The sequence below is a fragment of the Pseudonaja textilis genome, chromosome Z (assembly GCF_049901715.1).
Source record: "Pseudonaja textilis isolate UNSWEBS1 chromosome Z, rPseTex1.2, whole genome shotgun sequence".
In the NCBI taxonomy this organism is placed as follows: domain Eukaryota; kingdom Metazoa; phylum Chordata; class Lepidosauria; order Squamata; family Elapidae; genus Pseudonaja; species Pseudonaja textilis.
In genome coordinates this window covers 30,175,670-30,198,899 of record NC_142008.1, presented here as the reverse complement: position 1 = coordinate 30,198,899, position 23,230 = coordinate 30,175,670, and the positions used below count along the sequence as shown (strand labels likewise).

At 36.1% G+C, this 23,230-nt stretch overlaps 1 protein-coding gene across 4 annotated transcripts in view; it reads right to left on the bottom strand.

Moving 5' to 3' along the window:
• The window catches only part of GLCCI1 (glucocorticoid induced 1), a 52,030-nt gene extending 37,408 nt beyond the window's left edge, over positions 1-14,622 (bottom strand). Inside the window, exons 1-3 of one of the 4 annotated variants that reach the window (XM_087918135.1) lie at positions 14,553-14,622; positions 13,577-14,227; positions 2,675-2,826 (exon numbers count right to left, since the gene is read on the bottom strand). In XM_087918135.1, coding sequence (XP_087774261.1) covers positions 2,675-2,826; positions 13,577-14,156 — 732 coding nt within the window. In that variant the 5' untranslated portion in view covers positions 14,157-14,227; positions 14,553-14,622. Of the gene's footprint in view, positions 1-2,674; positions 2,827-13,576; positions 14,477-14,552 lie in introns of those variants that run through there. The other 3 variants (XM_026706319.2, XM_087918136.1, XM_026706318.2) reach the window with 3 other exon arrangements.
• Positions 14,623-23,230: the final 8,608 nt, after the last annotated feature.

The following is a 23,230-nucleotide window of genomic DNA, read 5'->3' as shown; positions in this document are numbered from 1 at the left end:
TTCTTTAAAATGCTGAAACCAGAAGATTCTGTATTATGTTAGGAGCGTGAATGAGTTATGCTTTCATATTTCTAAACCACTAAAGATTTGTTTCTATTTAACTTCTATTACTCGTTTTCAAGGTACATACCTATGAACATGAAAGAATGTTGCATTTTTCTGTAAACTTTTCTGATTTACTTACTGGTTGCAGAACAGGATTTCAAGGGAGACGTTTTTGTAGTATTGTATTTTTCTGCATATTTATATGTATTTAAATTATAAATACAACATTATGTTTAGCCAAAACATAATGGGCTTTTTGTTAAGTTCTTTATTAGAAACAAAAAGCCAACTCTTTAGCAATGAATAAGGTTTGCACTGGTTAACTTAGCTTTATCTTTCCAGAAGCAAGTCACACCTGTTGGTGTTAAAATGTCTGTTAAAGTAGGTGCTAAGGGAAAGAAGGTAGCTGAACAATTAGCTCTGGTGACTGAATGTCTCAGTGAGAAATTATGTTTGGAACTGAAAACTGGATTCTGATTTAATTCTATGTTAGAAGGAATTTCTTTTTTAAATTTTCAAAAATTGATTTTTTTGGAATCCATGATTTTTCTGCAAGTTTGAATTTTGTGCTTCTCAATTATTGAACTGTCAATTATTTCACTCATCAAAGGCAATGAATATGTGCGCACCAAAATTACAAAGAATGTCTGCATATGGCATGTTCTCCTGAAAGTAAGTTTTGTTTTGCACAGAAATATAGGTTTATCATAATTTCTATACAAATTGGAGCATATCAAATTTTATTTATCATCTACCAAAATATCAATAATCCAAAGAATTAATCCTCTATGTGTATGCCATAACTCACCAAGAACTGGGAGCAGCAAATAATCAAAAAATAAACTTATGCAGGGGTTCATTTCTATTTTTTTTATTCTACGTAGGAAGCCATCCAAAAAGGACATACTGTACATACTGTCTGCTATAGTTGGCAGAATTATCCCTATTAGTCTAGCTCAGGAATGGGGAACCTATAGCTCTCCTGATGATGTTGAACTTTAATCTGCAGTTGCATTAGCCACTTCGGCTAACAGTGACAAATGCTGGGAAGATCACAGCTATCGATTCTTGTCTTAACTGAAAATGCAAAGGACTAGTAATAATTTTTGAATGTAAACTAAAGTCTTCACCATTGAACTATGTATTCTCTCCAAATCTGAAACTCAATTCAAAAATCAACTCCCTCTAGTAGTACCGGTAGTAGTAGTAGTAGTAGTAATAGCAGCAGCAGTGTGTAATGGTTATAACACATCTGTAGCTGTAACAAACCAATCAGTAATAAAAATGAATGTGGCTTTATCCAAAGTAAGCTGGCCAGTCATTGACTGTTGAATGGAATACAATTTTAATAAATTATTTACTGTAAATACTATTTTTAACTCAAGATTCTCAGCTGCTACCAAGCCAATAACAAATAATCCCTAATCAGATTCAAGAGTCAGAAAAATACATAAGGTTGGATAGTTTTAAACATTCCAGTACTAATAAAAGTTAAATATTGCAGTATCAATTAAGGTTTACATCAGAAAATAATTTTTTCCATGGAAATATTTTGTATTTTTAAGAGTGAAAACAATACAACAATATCAATTTATCATAACAATTTTATCTTAACAATTTTTCTATTTAAGTTGACCAATTTGGTTACAAATCAGAAATTTCAGATGCTATTTTATGGATACCAGCTTCAATCTTTAGTATAATTGTGCCATGTGGTGTTAAGATTCAAAGAAAATAGGATTCCATGTTACTTCATTTAAATAGAAATATAAGCAAGTATAGTACCCAACCAGTCAGTCCCCAAAACATGGAATATTCTACATGTTTTCATGTGAAAACAAGCTATACTTTCTCTTCCAAAATTTTGCTGCTCAATATAGAATGGATTAGGGATTGAAGATATGGGACAAATCCAAATTTTGTGCATAGTTAAATATATCCAATGCTGACTTCTTGAAAGGAATGTTTAGGTACTATTTGATTTCAACTAGTTTCCATACTAAGGCTAAGAAATTATTTTAATATTATATGTTTGCCAACATTTGAAGATTAGTGATGTATAAAATTTGATGATCTGGGAATGAAAATTCCAGTGTATTCTAAAATATTTTGTTTACTTAGTCCATACCATTTCTGAGACCGTTTGGCAGATTTTGCAAGCGAAGACACTGAGTTGGAAGCAGTTTAAATTTTGCTGGAATTGTCTGGCGCCAAAGCAGATCTGCTTCATCCAGAACACCATCTTTGGATGATCTCAAAATACTCCTGAAATAGTATGCTCTGTAGGAGAATGCTACAGAATGTTCCATTTTAAGATTGAAAAAATTCTGATTCCTAATGGATAGTTTAATATTCAGACAGAAAAAAGAAAAAGTTCATGATTATCTTTTCAATAAGGTTTTAAAATAAGACAGAAAAATTATAATGACTTAAACCAGCCTTTCTCAATCATATTCTTCTACAGAAATTATTTTTGGGTCATAGGAAATCCCTGCATAAAAACCATAAATATAAAAATTTCAAAATACATTTCTAACCCCACAATCCACATTTTACAATGGTTATGCCAACAACAAAGTAACCAATCCTCAGTCCAGATTTTAAAATTCCCATTGCTGTAAGTATTTACCTGAGTAGATTTGTCCTTCATGCATGAAGGATAATGTATATGAGGATCTCGGGGCCACTGTCCTGTGAGGTAAGGTCCTGTTATTGTATCCAATGAAGAGGTCCGTCTTATAGTACTAGATGTTCTAATTTGCTGGACTTTTGGCTTGTCTACTGAAACAAAAACATATTATATGCAAGATTATAAGTATAGGGTTATAGTTTCCATCCTGTTTTTAGTGTGACAATTTACACAAAAAATCAATGAATTACCAACAATCTCTTTCATTTACAATTTCATTCTACATCTTTTTTCTCAAGAAAGGAATTCCAGCAATTAGAATTATGATAGAAGAAATAGGCATGCTACAATAGATCTATTGTCAAGATAAAACTTAGTTTCTTTATTCATCCTTATTTCTTTTAGATATTTCTATTTAAAATCTAAGCTTTTATGATATTTCTTTTGAGGGCATACATTTTGATAAACAAATTTGAACACTTAAACCAAGCATGTATGTGGCTTGCCTTTTTACTGGTTTTATTAAGGAAAAGAACTATTCTACGTAGCATGGCTTGGGTCTATGGTACAGTGAACATTTTCAATATTTCTGCATAAATATGACCTAAAACATGATGTGTATTCCATACAAGTCCTAAATAAATAAAGAGAATCTAATTAAATAAATGCACCAAAAACATTACATTTGTTCATTTATTCATTGAGGACAATCTCAAACTATTTATTAGTGTGTAATAAAATTATATGAGTCTTTGCTTTCAGTAATTGGCAAGCTCCTTTGGTAGCAATAACTGCAACAAAATGTTTATGGTAACCATTGATCAGTCCTGCATGTAGGCTTAGAGGCTTTTTAGTCCTTGCCTCCTTAACAGGCAGTATCGAGGTGGGCTTCTTCACATGAACTTCCCGCTTCTGGTCCTATCACTATACTTCTAATAGGATTAATGCCAAGACTTTGACTTGGCCATTCCAAACATTAGCTTTCTTCTGCTTTCACCATGCATTTATACTACAAATTGTATGTTTTGTATCGTCTCACTATATGACCCACTTTTTTTTCAGCTTCAGTTCATTGACAGATACCCTGATTTTCCTGTAGAATTTGTTGGTACAATTCATTATTCATAGTTCCATCAAAGATAGCAGGTTGCCCTATGTCAGAGGAAGCAAAGCAGGCCCAAATTAAGATAATGCCAGTACCATTTTTAGGCTGAAATGTTTGCCTTTCAACAAACATAACATTTTTCATTCAAGTAAAAAAAGCCTATTTTAATCTCCTCCATTCACAGAACATTCTTACAACAGCCTTCTGCCTTATCCACATGGCCTTTTGCAAACTGCAGTTGGGCAGCAATGTTATTTTTGTAGAATAGTGGCTTTTCCCCTGTAATCCTGCAATGAACACCTCTGTTATTCAGTGATCTCCTGATGGTGGTCTCATAAACCTGACATTTGCCAAGGCAAAAGAGGCATTTAATTCTTCAGAAGTTAGCATGAGCTTCTTTGAGTCCTCTTAAAATATTACACAACTTCCCTTGATGTGATCTTGTTTTTCAGACATTCCCAGGGAGAGTAAAAAGGCATTGCACTGCCTCCATCTGTTCATGATTTGCCTGACAGCGAACTGGTAGAGTCCAAACCTTTCAAATAGTTCTGTAACTTTTTCTAATCTGGTGAGTATCAACAACCATTTTTAGTTGTTTGCATAAATTTATTTTGTTAGATTTATGGCACATTTTCACATACCTATGTTGTGAAAATCAAATTCGAATAGCACATTCCTAATATTCTGGCCTCCTACAATGGATTAATCTTCTATCAATTGCAACATGATTCTAATTTCCCCACTGGATGCATCCTAGATGTTTATATGCCTCAATCTTAGAAATTTAAAAACTAAGCATCATGTAAATATATATGAAAATACTTTGAAAACAATTTTGTTTCCAAAGTTATGATAGTTGTGACAGCTAAGTATTTAGACAAATACTATTAAGAAAATAAAGCTTTCTGTTAGGAATACAGAATCTTGTCATTTTCTTTCAGCACATTGAATTTATTTCCTTAATGCAATATAAAAATTTCCCCAATTACACAGATAAGGTATTATATAAAATCCACATTTGCAAGATTTTCCATTTCTATTCTCTTGTCAGGGGTTCCCAGTCCATAGACCATGGACTAGCACTGGTCCATGGCCCGAGAGGAATCAGACTGTGCAAGCGAGCAAAGCTCCATCTGTGTACCCATGGGATCCAGACCATGTGTGAATTCACACCCGCACTCTGTTGCAGAAAAACTGCCCTCCACAGAACCAGTCTCCAGCACCTATAAGGTTGGGGATCACTGTTCTAAATCATTCTGCTAGAATGGATCAAAAAGATAACATACTAATAAAACATTTCATTTATTAAATATGAAAGTTACATATGGACTGGGGAAAACATACCATGGAAATGCCATCTTTAGTAATAAGACTATACACTACACACACACACATACAGTAGAATCTCAGGTTGCGACCATAATCCGTTCCAGGATTATGGTCGCAACCTGATTTGGTCGTGACTGGAAATACGACCGTCTGCACATGCATGGATCAAAAAAAACTAACAAAAACTGGCACCAAAGGGGAAATCGCCGTGGCAGGGAAAATTGCCGCAGCAATTTTCAGGCTTGGTTGGTCACCACCCGAAGTTCTGTTTGCGACCAGAAGCAAAACAGTAGCAAAAATACTGGTTGTCACCTGAGGTTCCACTGTATATGCACATACACCCACCCACACACACTTTTCCCCCAAAATAAGACCCTGTCTTATTTTTTTTGCCACCCAAAAAAACACCCAATCTATTTTCAGCGGATGTCGTCCACTGACTCACCTCACTTGTGTGCATCTTCCCCGACCTCCTTTTCACTGTCAGAGGCTTTTAGGAACTTTTTCTGTGGCTGGCAAGGCTTTCCTAAAGGCCTCTGCAGCCAATAACAGAGCCCCAGATTGATCCAAGCTCTACTATCAGCTACAGAGGCCTTCAGAAAAGCCTTGCCAGCTGCAGGAGAAATGGGCCAGCAGGGCAGGTGTCAGGATGTGAGAGGCCTGGATGCAACTATCCAAAGGTTTAGTAGTAGGGCAGCTCCACCCCTCATCCCCACCCTAGCTTAATTTTTACTTGTGCACCCTGCTGTGGGCAGGGTCTTAATTATTGGGGGTGGGGTTAGGGCTTATATTGATACATACAAAAATCAAGCTAGGACTTACTTTCAGGGTAGGGCATATTTTGGGGGAAACTCTGTGTGTGTGTGTGTGTGTGTGTGTGCATGCACATGTGTGTATAATATCCATTTATGCGCCAATCTTCTGCCTTGTCCAGATCTATCACCTCAATATCTTAACTTAATCTTTGCAATTTTGAGAGTCATTTAAGTTCTTTTTGCAATTTAATTAAATGCCTAATGCAAATTCAAAATGAGGCAATTTACAGTATGTTTTTAACTATTTTATATTTTGTACTATATAATCTAATAATCTTTTAATGGTATATATACCATAGATATAATCAACTGCTTGCTAGCAGAAAAAAATTTCTTATGATCAAAAATAATGATATGATTACAGTAATATAATTAAAACTGAGGGAGACAGAGAAAGAGAAAAGTAAAAAATCAGAATACAGGGTATATCTAGCTCCATAGTAGGAATCGGACAACTATAATGCTTTTGCATATAACATTCTTTTTAAACCTTTTTTTTTAGACTCCTACTTTCTCCTGTCTTAAAATTCCTCTCTCCTTCATCGATTAAGATTGTGTGGACACTTTATGAAAAGTATCTAATGAAACAAAAACTATTTATAATATCACTAGTAATCTCCCTTCCCCACCTCTCAAGAAAAAATAGCAAATTTTTACACATTATAACAGAAACTTGATGGTATATTACAAATAATACTAAAATATTAGTACTTAGCAATAGGACTTATATACCACTTCACAGTGCTTTCCATTCCTCTATAAGCAGGTTTCAGAGTCAGCATATTGCGCCCAATCTGGATACTCATTCTACTGACCTCAAAAGGATGGAAGGCTGAGTCAACTTTGAACCAGTGAGAACTGCTGGCATTTGGCAGAATTAGTCTGTGCCATCACAAAATAATACTAGTTATATGTGGGATCAGGAAAGAAAAAGACTGCTTTAAAAGTTCTTGTTCAAAATAGAAAAGCAAAATAGAAATGTAATTATCAAAGCCTAAATTGAAACGCAAGGCACATTTCTTCCCCTGCCTCGGGCTATGGGAAAGTTAGGGATTTGGTGAATTAAAGGCAGAGATATGTACATTAATATTGAGCATGTTTCAAGTGTTATTATGCCTTTCAATATATTTTTAATTTGAATAAAATATATTATTCTCTTTCTTCACAATCTAAAGATTGTGGAATGATAATTAAGAATGGAGAAAAAGACATAGAAAATTCCAATATTTTTAGAAAGGAGAACAAAATATTTTTTTAGGGTTTAGGACTAGGAAAGTTTCTATTTTTCTTTCTCTTGTGAAAGGCAGTAAAAATATTCAATGCTGATCAGACTTTAAAAAAAAAAGTGCCAACAATTATTTTTATAGGTACCACCCTTCCTGCTATAAGAATGTAAAAATACACTGCTCAAAAACAATAAAGGGAACATTTAAACAACACAATGTAACTCCAAGTCAATCACACTTCTATGAAATCAAACTGTCCACTTAGGTAGCAACACTGATTGACAATCAATTTCACATGCTGTTGTGCAAATGGAATACACAACAGGTGGAAAGCATAGGCAGTTAGCAAGACATCCCCAATAAAGGAGTGGTTCTGCAGGTGGTGACCACAGACCACTTCTCAGTTCCTATGCTTTCTGGCTGATGGTTTGGTCACTTTTGAATGCTGGCGGAGCTTTCACTCTAGTGATAGCATGAGACGGAGTCTACAACCTACACAAGTGGCTCAGGTAGTGCAGCCCATCCAGGATGGCACATCAATACGAGCTGTGGCAAGAAGGTTTGCTGTGTCTGTCAGTGTAGTGTCCAGAGCATGTGTCTGTCAGTGTAGTGTCCAGGAGACAAGCCAGTACATCAGGAGACGTAGAGGAGGCCGTAGGAGGCAACAACCCAGCATCAGAACCGCTACCTCCGCCTTTGTGCAAGGAGGGACAGGAGGAGCACTGCCAGAGCCCTGCAAAATGACCTCCAGCAGGCCACAAATGTGCATGTGGCTGCTCAAACCATCAGAAACAGACTCCATGAGGGTGGTATGAGGGCCCGACATCCACAGGTGGGGGTTGTGCTCACAGCCCAACACCATGCAGGAGTTTGGCATTTGCCAGAGAACACCAAGATTGGCAAATTCACCACTGGCGCCCTGTGCTCTTCACAGATGAAAGCAGGTTCACACTGAGCACATGTGAGATGTGACAGGGTCTGGAGACTCCGCGGAGAACGTTCTGCTGCCTGCAACATCCTCCAGCATGACCGGTTTGGCAGTGGGTCAGTAATGATGTGGGGTGGCATTTCTTTAGGGGGCCGCACAGCCCTCCATGTGCTTGCCAGAGGTAGCCTGACTACCATTAGGTACCAAGATGAGATCCTCAGACCCCTTGTGAGACCATATGCTGGTGCAGTTGCCCCTGGGTTCCTCCTAATGCAAGACAATGCTAGACCTCATGTGGCTGGAGTGTGTCAGCAGTTTCTGCAAGACAAAGGCATTGATGCTATGGACTAGCCCGCCCGTTCCCCAGACCTGAATCCAATTGAGCACATCAGGGACATCATGTCTCACTCCATCCACCAATGCCACGTTGTACCACAGACTGTCCAAGAGTTGGGGGATGCTCTAGTTCAGGTGTGGGAGGAGATCCCTCAGGACACCATCTGCCACTTCATCAGGAGCATGTCCAGGAGTTGTAGGGAGGTCATACAGGCACGTGGAGGCCACACACACTACTGAGCCTCATTTTGACTTGTTTTAAGGACATTACATCAAAGTTGGATCAGCCTGTAGTGTTTTTTTCCACTTTAATTTTGAGTGTAACTCCAAATCCAGACCTCCACGGGTTGCTAAATTTGATTTCCATTGATAATTTTTGTGTGATTTTGTTGTCAGCACATTCAACTTGTAATGAACAAAGTATTTAAGAACAATATTTCATTCATTCAGATCTAGGATGTCTTATTTTTGTGTTCCCTTTATTTTTTTGAGCAGTGTACATTTGTTTCAAGTTCAGAATTCAAAAAGTCACAAATGTAGTTCCCAAACATTTTTTATTTCAATGAGGGAAAAGGTATTTTCATTTACTTAAACAATATCCATAATAAAACTATTACTATTATAGTTTACATGACAATTAAGGTTAAACTAAATAAACTAAGTTAGTCAGGATTCAGGCCTGGATTTGGGACAGAAATGGCATTAGTCACACTTTTGGATGGCGGGAGCAGGATGGGGTAGTGCATCCATCCTTGCTCTATCTCTCATGGGAGTGGGAGACTTTGTGCTGTCCTGGTTCACTTCCTTTCTTGGAGGCTGCTCTAATTGTTTGGATTTCTACTGTCTAGATTTCTACAGCAACTGAGCCACAAACTAACCTATTATATTTTAATTTTACAAGTTGCAGAAATCCAACCAGAGTGCTTTTTGCATCTGTAATTTGTCTCTGTAGTCAGCATGCCCACCACTAAAAACAAACACTATGTCTACTTGCTAATTTATGTGGCAAACACATCCAACTGATAAGGCATACTTTTGTGAGCAACCATCCTATCATACTACCACTGATCTGTTTGAACCTTAAATCTGCTCTCTGGAATATGAGCTCAGATTTACATACACACAACTGTGTTAAGAATGCAAAATTATTAATTTGCAATTATTTGTATCCCATAGATATTAACAATATATACATAAAATTGGGTATTACTAACACAACAATATATGTAAGAATACAATAAAGTTGCATTCAAACTACCACATAAAGATTATAATTGGTATTTTTCCATACCTTTTCAATGTTGTTTTTAAAAACGCTTATTTCATCAGGATCAATAACATGAATCAGAACACTTTAAGGTATTTAGGATTTAATATCCAAGCCTTACATCTGACTGAAATATCGATTTCTCTGACATATCTACTGCTTCTTTAAAGTTGAAGAACATTTTAGAAAGCACTATCATAAAAAATATGACTGGAATCAGTATTTTGGGGGAAGCTTAATCCTCCTTGGGTTTACTAAGCTAACATTAGAGTTCTTTAGATTTTGGACAGAGTTCAGGGATATAATTAATTTTATTACATTTTAAATTTTTGTAATATATAGAAATTCTCCCTATCTAAGCAACCACTGACAAAATACACTTAGAATTCATAACCTCATAAACATAAATTTAGAAACAATCTGATATCTTCCTGCATTGTGGCATTTCAGGGCATTGGGCCATCAAACATATCAGAAAGAGTTCATTATGTCATATAATATGAAATCAAACATAATACCAATTACAAATTTCAGTTTTCACTATAGGTTCATTATTTATCACTCAAGTCAATTTCCTTTCATCTTAAAACATTAGACTGGCCAAAGGTGTAGGCTGGGGAAAAAAGCTTATGGGGGTTTATTCTAGGCCACAATACAACCAGAGTCAAAATTACTCTTAAAATGTTGACAATGTTCATTAGAAGTTTGTTAAAATTAATAATTATAAATGACAAGTTACATGTGTTTAAACTATATTGAAGCAATTGCCCATTTTAATCCTCACCTCCTACCCTGCCATTATAGATTTTGAAGACTTTTATAAATATTTGAAAAAGGATTCAATTTATTCGGCATATGATAAGAACATTAAAAAGGATAAAGTGTACTTATAAGACAGTAAAAGAAACTATTTTAGAAATAACCTTTCTCACAATTTAAAAGCCATGACCTTTTACAGTATTTGGACAGCCAATATATCAATGGAATGGCAGTCAATCCATGCTTGTCAGTTATGTTTATTCTTTGCAACTATTTACAAATGGGTTAAATCCTGCATATTTTTCATTTGTAATATTACCAAAGCAGTTTATAAAATATATGCTGTATTGCATGTTTGAACAGAAATAAAGGAAAAAATAATTCAATATCATGAAATTCACAAACTGTGAGATACCAGATAGTATGTAGTGCTACAAATATACAAGTACAAAATATAAAATGCAATGATGAATAGTTAAGCAGATTAACTGATAAACATGGAAGATACAATAATATTTTACAAAAGGTATACCTGTAAATGTAATATGTAATTATTTTCTGGCTTCTAAATTTTTAAAATCAGAAATAGTATTAATTTTGAAGCAAAAATTTGAGAGCATCCTAGAGATGAAAAATGAGGGTGGGAGAGAGAGTTCTTAAGAAAGCTGTTTTCATTCAGGCAAGAATGATGTCACCATCTGCAGTGGCAGCTGCCTGACCTGTACAAGCTTCCAATCCATAGCACTTTGCAGCTTTCAGAATACCTGGCAATTTGTTTACATGTTCATATGAAAAATTTCACTGCAATTAGCTGCATTGTAACAAGATGGAAGAATCATACACTAAAGAAAAAGACTTTAAGTTCCCCATTCTTAAAAAAAAAAGACCATAGATCACTCGCACTTTTAAATATATTAAACACTGATTATCATCACATCACCATTTCTGGCAATTGTTAATATTAATACAAAGTAAGATTCTCAGATGTTTAGTAGTTGAAGCATTGTTATTTCGCAACACAGCTAAGGCCCAAGCAATTCTTAAGTTTTTGCAAATGCAGATTGCTTTTTCAATTATGTTACACAGTCCAAAGAGGTAATAGCTGAGAAAAGAACAAATTAAAAAATGGCATAGGTTTTGTATTCAATGCCAACTGCAAAACCCACAAAGCCATTTTGCAGAGTTTTTTTAAAAATGTATTTTATTTTGTAGCCTAAAGAATATAGTTATTGAGTTGTATAAAGAAAAAAGACATACTTATCAAATTACAGGAATGGATGAGTAAAACAGGTTAGTTAATGAACTTTTCAATCAACCAGAGCAAACTGGCTTAATCATTATTACTTGCATTTAGGTAACTGTTTGTCAGATTATTTCATATGGTTGTACTCTCAGTTACCTCAAACTGTTGACTGCTACAAATGCTAAAGGCAGAATTAAAACATGAAGTCACTTATTTCTAGCTTAAAGGATTGGTCAATTTTGAATATAAGTTATTTTACTCTTTTAAAAATATTTTAGGAAAGGATCTAAGTCATATATAAAAGTTTTATTTTATCCTGAATAAATATTCTATGAAAACAGAATCTCATCATATTACTACTTTTTAAAAGTAAAAAACGTTCTTACAACTTTGTCTTATATTTGTCTTGTGAGCAGTTTAACTTTTTTTAAACTTGATAATATAAAGTTCAATATTTATCAAGTCAGATAAAGATTAATTCCATAAATAATTTCCAAATATTTTTTTCTAAATGGAGATCACATACAGATTCAAATGCGAAGAACTATAAGTTTTGGTATAATTCTTCAAATGGTTGAAGAATGACTTGCCAAATTCATCTATCTTAAGAATTAATGCCAAGGATTTAAGCCAAGAATCATTATAACTTGCTGCTTTCAATATTAGTAAGAGGCTTACTTAATTTGCTTTTAAAATTAAACACAGACCCAGCATTATTACAGATGCAAAAGTATTGGAGATGAAGTATATATAAGAATTATTATAAGCAGTGTATTAATTTGATTCATCTAAATATGGAAAGAAAAAAGGGCACAGTCGGACAGTTAAAATAATCATTGTCATGTTAGAAGATTTGAATAATTTATTAGTTTCTGAAACACTTAGAATGTGTTTTGATTTATATCTGCACTATATTGAGGAATTTAGTTTACAAATTTACATAGCATATTTAAAATGAATAAACCAGGAACACATATTCATGTAGGTTTAACCTGCAAAGAGATTGCATTTATACTTTTAAAAGATTTTTTTGTAGAAACTGCTGCCATTCATATAACCTGCAGGTTTTAGAAATGCTGTAAACAACTGTTCTGCCATCACATCCTATGCACTTTTATTAGCAGCATTTTGTTTTAATCCGGTTTTCATATTCCTTATTTCTATAAGTAGAAGCATAAATGGATTTCTAACATACGTTGTTAGGAATGTAACTTATATAAAAATATAATTAATATCAGCACTTGGCTTCCTTTAAAGTCCTTTAAATTTAAGTTGCCTCTTAAAGAAAAGCATTTTAGTCACTGAAACAGATGAACACATAAAAAGCATGAATTCAGCATTAAAGTTCTCAATCATAAAAATGTCGATAAAAATTTGTTAAAAGAGCAAACCCCTATTTTCAGCACTCACATCAACATATGGTGCATTTCAAGTTGTGTTATTCCAAATTAACCTCCAAGATTCTACACTTTTAATTATCAGTATAATTCCCAGCCCTCATTTACCCCCATCTATCTGGATGGAGGGAAAACAATACTTTTTTATTACGTTTTAATTGCCCTATTCTAGAGAAATAAACAATGTTAAAGGAGCAAGTAATCAACGAATAAGTGAAGGGCCAAATCTTTTTCGGTTTCAGCTGAGGAAAAGCTTGGGTTTAGAAATCTGCTGTTTCTTCTTTTGAGCTCAACTGAAGCTTCACTGACACACTAGAACTTACAAATGAATCACTTAGCAATGTAGAGGGCGGACGTTTGTGGAGTATAGTAAATTTATGCCTAATGTTTTCCCTAAATGAATCGTGTTAGATCTTTGGGAGGGAGGGAGGGAATACGACAAGGGAGGCTTTTATGGAAGTGGGGTGGGTTACACCTCTACTTTGTCTCTGCTTTACCTTTATATATGGGCGAACTGGGGCTCCTTCTCTCAGGTGAGCTGCTCCTCCGCCTGCCGCCGTTGGTGGTGGTAGCGGTGGTGGTGGTAGCGGTGGTGCTGCTGCTGTCAGGCGAGCGCTTCTGCCTTACCTTCACCCTGCTCGGTTCTACCGCCCCGCCTGCTCCCGGCGGGGCAGCAACAACGGCGGCACCGGCAGCAGCGGCCGCCAGAGCCAACGGTGAAGTAGAGTTTGGTGGAGGCGGACTGCCACCGTTCCCCCCGCCTCCTCCCCCTCCGCCTCGCGGCCCTCCAGGGCCGGTATTACTCCCCACGGAGGCTGAGGAGATCGGCAAGCGAGTCGGGCTCTGCTGATTTCCCCTCAGGAGCTGAAAAGGGACGGTGGCGCGGATCGGTTGGAGCAACCGGCTAGTCCCAGCGCCACCACCGGGGGCGCTTCCAACGCCGTTTCCTCCGCCGCCAGACCCATTACTACCGACCGAAACCCCGGCGTTACCGCTGGTTGGGGACCCGGCGGCGCCACGGCGCATCCGCTGCGGGGGCTGGTGGTGAGGAGGAGTCTGCGAGGAGGAGCTGGACATGGCGGCGCTCCGAAGGCAAAAGAAAACAAGGAAGGCTTCTCTCCTGACTCCCTCACGCGCGAACACGCCCCCTGGAAGAAGGGACAGGAAGAGGCCGAGATAGGCAGACTCTGGAGCGTTCAGCGACGCGTTTATCGCCGGTATGTGACCATGACTGCCTGCCTTGGCAGCTTAGCCCCTCGCGGCTTACATCGTCCATGGACGAGGCGGCCACTACTGGAGATGAGGAGGAGGAGCGACGGCGAAGTGGGCGGGGAGCATAAGAGTCGAGCTCCTACCTGACTAAAAACTCGAGACCACCACCGCACATACGACCACCACCTATTCCCCTCCCCCCCCCGCCCAACACACATACACACGCACACAAAGCTCACCGTTCTCTTTCTAAATACCCACCGCAGGCTCCACTACACTGCCTGTGATGGCCAGGGGGCGCCTAGCCATACGCCAATTGGGCAATCGGCCGCCGTTAATTCATGTCTGATTGGTCAGAATCTCCGAAAGGCAGCGTACCTAACCAACCACTGGCTTCTACTTTACCTGTAGGTGGAGAAGAGGGCGAGAGGGAAAGAGTAGTAGCTGAAAGCCGCTTTGTGTAGGGACGTCTAGCTGGGGGTAGGGCAGTTTTAGTAAAGTTAATATAGGCAGCTCATGATGAAGGGCTGTCTCTTGATAATTATTACTATTTGCTTCCACGACTTCTTAATGTACTATATATGCCCAAGAGGCTGGAAATTATAAACAAATACTAGCGTCCTAATGTGCTAACTCTAGTTAGGAATTTTAGAAACCTTTAGATGGTTGGAGCAACAGCAATCTGAGGTCTCTGAATTCTAAGAAAATATTGATTTATTTTTTAAATCAGAGCAGAGCCTACATTTAAAGTGAAAATCCTTCCAGAGAAGACTATAAGTTTTTTTTAAAATAAATGTTTCTTTTAGCCATTCAGAATTTTGTCTACATTCTTATTTTGAAAGTATAACTGAAAATCAGGCATCTTAATATTTCATATTAATTTATTTTGGGGGAGCTATTTGGTACAAGAGTAGCAGATACAAATATATATATATTTATATTTAATATAAACAAATGTAAAATAATAGATCAGTTGGGTCTGAAATTGGAATGTAACACCATCTCTATATCAGAGACTATTGCTAACATGTCTATTGTACAGTATTAGGTTTTGTACTACTAGTTCACATTTCTTCTAACCACTGTTTGATATTCTTTGTTAAGTTCCTTCCCTAGATATTTATCTTTCTTAGCTGTAACTTAATTTCATTTGGCAATTTCCATTATTTTTTAGTTTGCTTCTGGATAGTATTGCCTTGCTATGTACTTCATGACTATGAAAGAAATAAGAGGAGTAATAAAACGATTTTCAGAGTGAAATGTTGAATTTCAATCTACTTCAATTATGCTTAAGATGCCAATATGTATTTGATTCATTTTATCTTTCACTATTGAGCTTTTCCATGTTAGTACTTTCTACTGTACATTCCATGTTCTTAATGTTATTCTGTCTTTGCAAATCTTTTCCTGCATGGCAAGATGGCTCTTTCTACATGGCAAGATAGCTCTTTCTCAATAGGGTTGAGTGTCATCCAACTTGAGAGGGTCATTGTATTATTAATCATTTTGTATTGTCTGTTCATGTAGTTACCTTGAAAAACATACAAGAATATTTATCATTACATTGTCCCCACAGTATGAAATTATGATGTCTTTGCTATTATCACTAAAGTAATTTCCACCTCCAACATTTTCCTATATATGTCTTATATGATATATACTGTCCAGAGTCATTACCTGGTTATAGAAATTAGGTAGACAGATAAACCCCAAGGACAAAATATATCAATTTTCTCAAAGTAAAGCAAATAATTTGGAAGCATATTAGTGTCAAGGTCAACATATTTGGATACACTGGGTGAAGAGGGAGATTGAAAATATCTGGAAATTGCTGATCTTCCTGTCTAACTAGAATGCTGCAGAAAGTGACAAATAGGATGGCTAAATATGCTAACATCAGTGTTCAAGTACCATACATGGTATTTGTATGGACATTATATAAGAATACATTTATGTAACATGGTAATAATGTGCCTCAATTGCTTTTCTATCAGTGATATAGAAAAGGCAACTCACCCTATTGTAGCACACAAATTGTCCTCAGAAATGAAAATGTAGAAGGAAAAATGGTGACTTCCCCATTCTATTAATATTTTTGCAGGAAGATTAACTAACTAAATTCATCAAGTACCATTTAACTCAAAGTAAATTTATATATAAACTGTACAATTAAGTGTTAACATTCTCTTAACATTTGTTCCATTCTGTCTTCATAGATAGAATGATAGAATTCATATTCTTGTAAGAACCTCCACAAAATTTGTGCTAGGTTAAAAAAAGCTTAAACTTAATAAAATGGAATGTTCAAAATGGAATACAAAATGAATCATCTGGCTTTGTGTGTGCATAAATGCTAGGGCAAATTATAAGAGAGATCTCATTTGTCAGTGAAGCCATCTATGGAATTATAAAGAATTATCATATGCATACAGGAGACAAAATGTATCCTGAAAAAGGATAGACATGTTCAAAACATTTAGGAGGATTTTCTTCACAGCTATAAGAACCTAAAGAATTATTTTTTAAAAAAAATAAGTAATATTTTTTATATTAATTATGACTAGTCTTTCATTTTCAGAATGTAAAACAAAGCTTTTCAACTGGCCCCATCTCTTAAGATGTTGATAGAGTGAATAGTCATCAGGAAACCTAAGCTATAATGAATTGTGATATACTTTTTTATTTTTTATTTTATTGATTTGTCAAGCATGTGTTAAATAACAGATATAATTAGAACATGATTATGATTACATGAAATGGGTATGAATAAAAGGGGACATTAGGACAGGGATGGTAGGCACATTGGTGTGCTTATGCCCGCCCCTTACAGACCTCTTGGGAATGGGGTGAGGTCAACAGTAGACAGTCTAAAGTTAAAGTTTTTGGGGCTTGGGGAAGAAACCACAGAATCAGGTAGGGCATTCCATGCATTGACAACTCTGTTGCTGAAGTCGTATTTTCTGCAATTCAGTTTGGAGTGGTTTACCTTAAGTTTGTATCTATTGTGGTTGAAGCTGAAGTAGTCGTTGACAGGTAGGACATTGTAGCAGATAATTTCATATACTATGCTTAGGTCAGACTGAAGGTGGTGTAAATTGTCTAAGCCCAAAATTTCAAGTCTGGTGGTATAAGGTATTTTGTTGTGAGCAGAAGAGTGGAGGACTCTTCTCGTGAAATATCTCTGAATTCTCTCAATTACATTAATGTTTGATATGCAGTGCAGGTTCAAGAGAGATGAGCTATATTCAAGAATTGGTCTAGCAAATGTTTTGTATGCTCTAGTTAGCAGTACAATATTACCAGAGAAGACGCTACGCCAGATTAGGTAAACAACTCTTAATGCTTTTTGGTAATGTTGTTACAGTGGGCTCTGGCACTTAGATGAGTACTTCAAGGTCCTTGACAGAGTGAGGATTGTCTACAAGGTTGTGTCCATCCAGCTTGTATTTTATGTTCTGATTTTTTTTTCAGTATGTAAGACAGAGCATTTGTTGGTTGAGATTTGAAGTTTTAAGTGTACCCCAGAATTGTATAAGAGGTGATTAATTTGTAAGCATTGAATATTGTAGATTTGATTTTGTGTAACTCTACATTTAAAAGAATAAAAGTGTGTTTAGCTGAAATCTGAAAGACAAAAATGTAGAAAAGTGCTCACTTTAAGGATAAATATAAGGGTTATTGCAGAGATCAACATTTTTGCTGAAACCACACAAGTATTATTCCAGTATGCTGTTGAAGGCAAGATTGCTAACACGTATTTGTCCACCACTGTTGCATCAGCTCTCTATTTCCACACTTTCTTTTACATTATGATAAACAGAATGTCCCTGTAACAGAAATCTATGATAGAGACTCAATAGGCCATTGTAGTGGAAATTTACTATAATATTATAACCATTTTTCAGTTTTCCAGGACAGTTAATTTTCATTAAATTTACATTTTAATCATTGCTATTAGTATCTGAGCATATGGTTTCTTGACTGAATTGAAACTGTCTGCATTTATATTAATTTTCTATGTTATAAAACTATGTTTTATAAATTACAATGGCTGGTTTACAAAAATCAGAACAGGTAGGTTCACTAAAGATGTTAAACCATATTAAACCACCAAGACTAGTCTATATACGTACCAATAGCAGAGGAGATATCAGAGGTGATAAGCCATAGGCTATGCATTTAAACCACAATGGGTAGTTTACACAAACCACAATAGCTCACTTTACACAATATTCTTTGTCCAAAGGAAGGAAATCTCATTATGACTTAGCATGATATATAAAAACAGACCTTGACTGAGAATTACAAGGTGTGATATCAGAGTCATTTTGTTTTCTTTCTTTTTTTCTAAACTACTTTTCTTAAAAATTAAAAGCTGATCACTGAGATTCCCCTTATCACAACAATATAATGAAAAGGATTGGATTAAATCTATACAACTGGCCTGGCTGTGTGTTTAATGTATGTAGATATTACATTGCACCCATGGCCTCCATATTTTGGAACATCTTGCCAAATAAAGTAAGATGCACCCTCTCTCTCCCAGCCTCCAGGAAAAGCCTTAAAATGTAGCCATGCCTCCATTTTTTGCCTTCCTAAGCCCCAGGGAAGCCTTCTGGGAGCAAAAATGCCTGCCCCAGAGCTCACCTGAGGCCCAGAAGGCCCCAAAATGGAGCGAGAGGGGAGTGCTGTGAGCCCCCGCTATGCTCTGTTTTTTTTTCCTTACTGAGCCCCGGGGGAGCCTTCTGGGAGCAAAACACCGCCCTCGGAGGCTTGCCTGAGGCCCAGAAGGCCCAAAAAACAGGTGGGGGGATGGCTGCAAAAAAAGCAAAAACAAAATAGCCACACCCACCCAGTGACATGGCCGTATCCACTTAGCTACGCCGACCAAGTCACGCCCACAGAACTGGTAGTAAAAAAAAAAAATGAATCCCACCATTGAGACAAACCTATATATTTGATAAAAATTTGGAAAAAGGTACATAAGGACCAGTTCTAGTTTGTGCTACTGGGCATTTAGCATATACACATATTTACTATGTGTATATGCTAAATGCCCAGTAGCACAAATCCGCCTGACATATGCACATAGTTTTAAAAGAGCATGTGCAATTCATCCCACCATTTCTTTTTAACATAAAAAATTGATGTTAAAAAATTTAACATAAAAAATTAACAGTCTTTTATATTTTTGCCCTCAACCTAAATATTTTAGCTGCATTGGAATATAATTTTCATATGATCCAGGCATTATAATACATAAAATGTTGACTCCTGGGGTATGTCTGGGGAAGATTATATAAATTGATGAAAGTGGGAAATGATTCATAATATAGACAAAAGTGACATCATAATATTTTAAATATGAGACTGATTTTGCAACAGTATATAGGACATGACAAAGCATATAGAATAGATGAAGGAGAGGAACTAACAGATTAGTTTTCTTTGATAAATTAAGGTACCTATTTTCATTTGTGAAATCTTAGAATCCTTGCTTGTTGCCTGCTAATTTTTTGCAAAAGCCACTGTTATCTGTTCTGACCTTCTGTCTTCAAAATCATGCCAAAGTAGGGTGAAAGATCTGTAGATCTATTTTTTCTGTATGCAAACTGGTGTTTATCAAATGTATGCAGAAGACCAGAAATGATGTGCCAGCAGACCAATTTCTCAAAGCACTTCATGATGATAGGAGTGAGTACCACTGGTCTATAATCATTGAGGTTATTGATAGGGAACTTCTTTGGCAGCGGAAAAATGGTGGAAGCCTTCAAACAAGATGGAATAGTGGACTGGGATAAAGACTGATTGAAGATCTTGGTAAAGACTCCAGCCAACTGATCAGCACAGTCTTTAAGCACTCAGCCAGAGATACTGTCAGGACCAGCAGCCTTTCTAGGGTCCACAGCCCTCAGAATGCTCCTCGCCGCCTATTCCTCCACAATGAGGTGGGGACTACAATTGGCTGGTAGTTGTGTTTTATCTGTCTCTGATGTCTCCACTTCAAAGTGAGCAAAGAAATGATTCAGTTCCTCTGCCAATGAAGCATCCCCCTCAGCAGGGATGACATTGATTGGTTGATGGTTTGTAATTTGTTGATCCCTCGCCACATCTGCCTCATGTTATTGCTATAAAATTATCCTCAATCTTCCTCTTATAATCAGTCTTGGCCTTCCGAATACCTTTCTTCAGATTAGCTCTGGCAACACTGTATTTTGCCCCATCACCAGACCTAAAGGCCTTGGTCCTGTCTTGCAAGAGGCGCTGGACTTCCTTGGTCATCCAGGGTTTCTGATTAGGATAGATCCTAATAAGTTTATTATCAGGGTATTTAGACAATTAGGGTCACAGACAGATCTGAACAGCAGCTTCAAATAGAAACAGCTGGTTAATTAAGTATCATGGCACATCATTATAGGTTCCATGTGTTCTACTGCAATCAGACAAAGGCTGATCTAATTCTATTTCCCAGTTCACAATGACCAGTCAGATACCTGACTTAAAGAACTCCATCAGCAGTTACTACCCCACCTAATACTCTAGGGCATCCTATTTATGATCCTGGAGACATTATGATTATCAGATATGTTCATAACCTTTAATAATTTGCCTAATGCCTTTTGAAGCCCATCTACTCTATAAGCCACCACTGTATCTGCTGGTAATAAAAAATTCCATAAATCAAGTACGAAACAAAATTCTAGTGAAGATCAGTCAGAAATTTCACAAGGTTGATGGATTTTGCAAAAATATTTCATAAGAATGTCAAAGATTTGCAATATCTTGGTGTTATCATGTTACCAATCTCTATCATGAACTGATGGTGGTGTGAAGAATTTACTTTGCCTGTTTTGAATCCTCTGCTTACCAATTTAATTGAATGACTTTAACTTCTAGTATTACAAACGATATAAATATCTTCCAATCTTATCCATGCTATACAAAATATAACCATATATATATTGTATTTCTATCATAAGATAGCCATAATCACTTCAAAATTAAAAAGCTAAAGATCGCCAAATATTTCAGCTTTTACTTGTACAGATGTGTTGGAAAAAATAATAATCCAGACTAACATGTGATCTTACTGACTTCTTGACTAAGAGTAGCTGTTTCCGTAAGAAAAATGGGGCTTTCCTTATTGCTTCTACCTGAGGTTCCTGTTTGGCTCCATGGATAGCAAATTTTTGTTGCTTACTAATATTTTTAAATACCATAGGACAGAATCAAGAATACATGAAACCAAAACTGGAAAAAAAATCTATATACGCAAAAAATCTGAAAAGCTATTTGTGAGCATTGAAAACAGAGCAAAACTCTAATCATGTATTAGTCATTAAACCACCCACTTCCTTTTCATAACCACACTATACACTTGCACATACAGAAATAATTCTAAAGGGTATTTTAGGATTTTTTTTCCTAGTTTCTAGCCCATTGTCATTCAATTTTGTTTTATTTTGTTTTGCTTTTCTATAATGACTGCAGATTTTTTTTAATTGTTTAATTTTCATACAGCATGCTTGGGCATATTTGGGACATTTTTTCATACTCTAACTATTTTAACGAAAAGAGTGATTTTCAATTAGCAGTTTGTGAAACTTTCTTCAAAGAAAACAGTTTGTATACTCTATGTGGCAATGCCAAATAAACATGAAAAATAAATAGTTATGCTTTCACCATTTTTTCCTTTACATCTTCAGAAAATATTAAATTACGAGAAGAGCACATTTCAACCCATCCCCTTCCTTTTTTGCACACACTGAAGTATTGCACTGCATACTCTAAATTCAGATAAACTCATATTTGCTTTCATTTCTACAAAAGAGCACAGTATTTGAACAGGAAGTACTTACCAATATAGTGTTTATTTTTTATGCACATACTAATTACTCTAAGCAAATGCAAGCAACCATGAACATGAAGACATCTGTCATGATGGTTTCAGCTACTTCTTCTTTTGAGTGGGTGGTGGTTTTGCAACTTGATTTAAGGCAGTATCAAAACTATCCAATGAACAAAACACATCTGGTAAGACATTTTGGCAAAATGTGCAAAAATTACCGTCAGACTCTTCTCCATTTTTTAAACTCGCACTCAATTTTTACATTTTATATTTATTTTAAAAAATTGGTTACCCTAAAAAATGGCATTGCTGCAAATTTTACTATGTCTTTATGGCAGTGTATATATTCTCATCAGAAACAGTTTTGTATAGTGGTTAAGGCATCAGGCTGGAACCCCAACTATGAGTTCTAGTCCTGCCTTGGGCATGAAGGCAGCTGGATGACCTTAGGACAATCATTTTATTTGAGCCCTAGTAAGGAGGCAAAGGCAAATTACTTCTCAGAAACCTTGCAGAGAATACTGCAGGGACTTATCTAGATAGTCACAAAGAACACGATTGAATGGAAGAATAGAAAATATGTTCATACATCTGCAACTATGAGGAATTGAGGTATAAGGATTCAAATTGAAAATATTGACAATGTTCTAATACAGAAAAAAATCTCTCAAATAATGATTCAAAGAATGATTCCAGTAAATCAAACCATAGTTTCATTTGAAATGAAATAGTAAGATTAATTGAAACAACAACATCTACTATTGAAAGAATTGGGGTTTTTTATATCTTCTGCTACTGTATAATCAAATACAGGTAAAGTCTTCTTCAAGTCTGAATCCTGGTGACAACATGTAATTTTCAAGGCAACAATATAAGAGATTTTTTTTCCAATTCTTCATTTTAGTCTGGAACGTTTAGCTTTTCTAGTGATCTTCCAAGTACAATGAAGAATAACTTTAACTTTCAAAAGAAGAAATGAAATAAAAAAGAATTCTATAAAAGCTTAATAGATGGTGAAGCATTTGAGATACTTGGTAATTTCTAAAAGAGAACAGAACTCGTAAGATGTTTAATTTGTTACTTCTCAGAA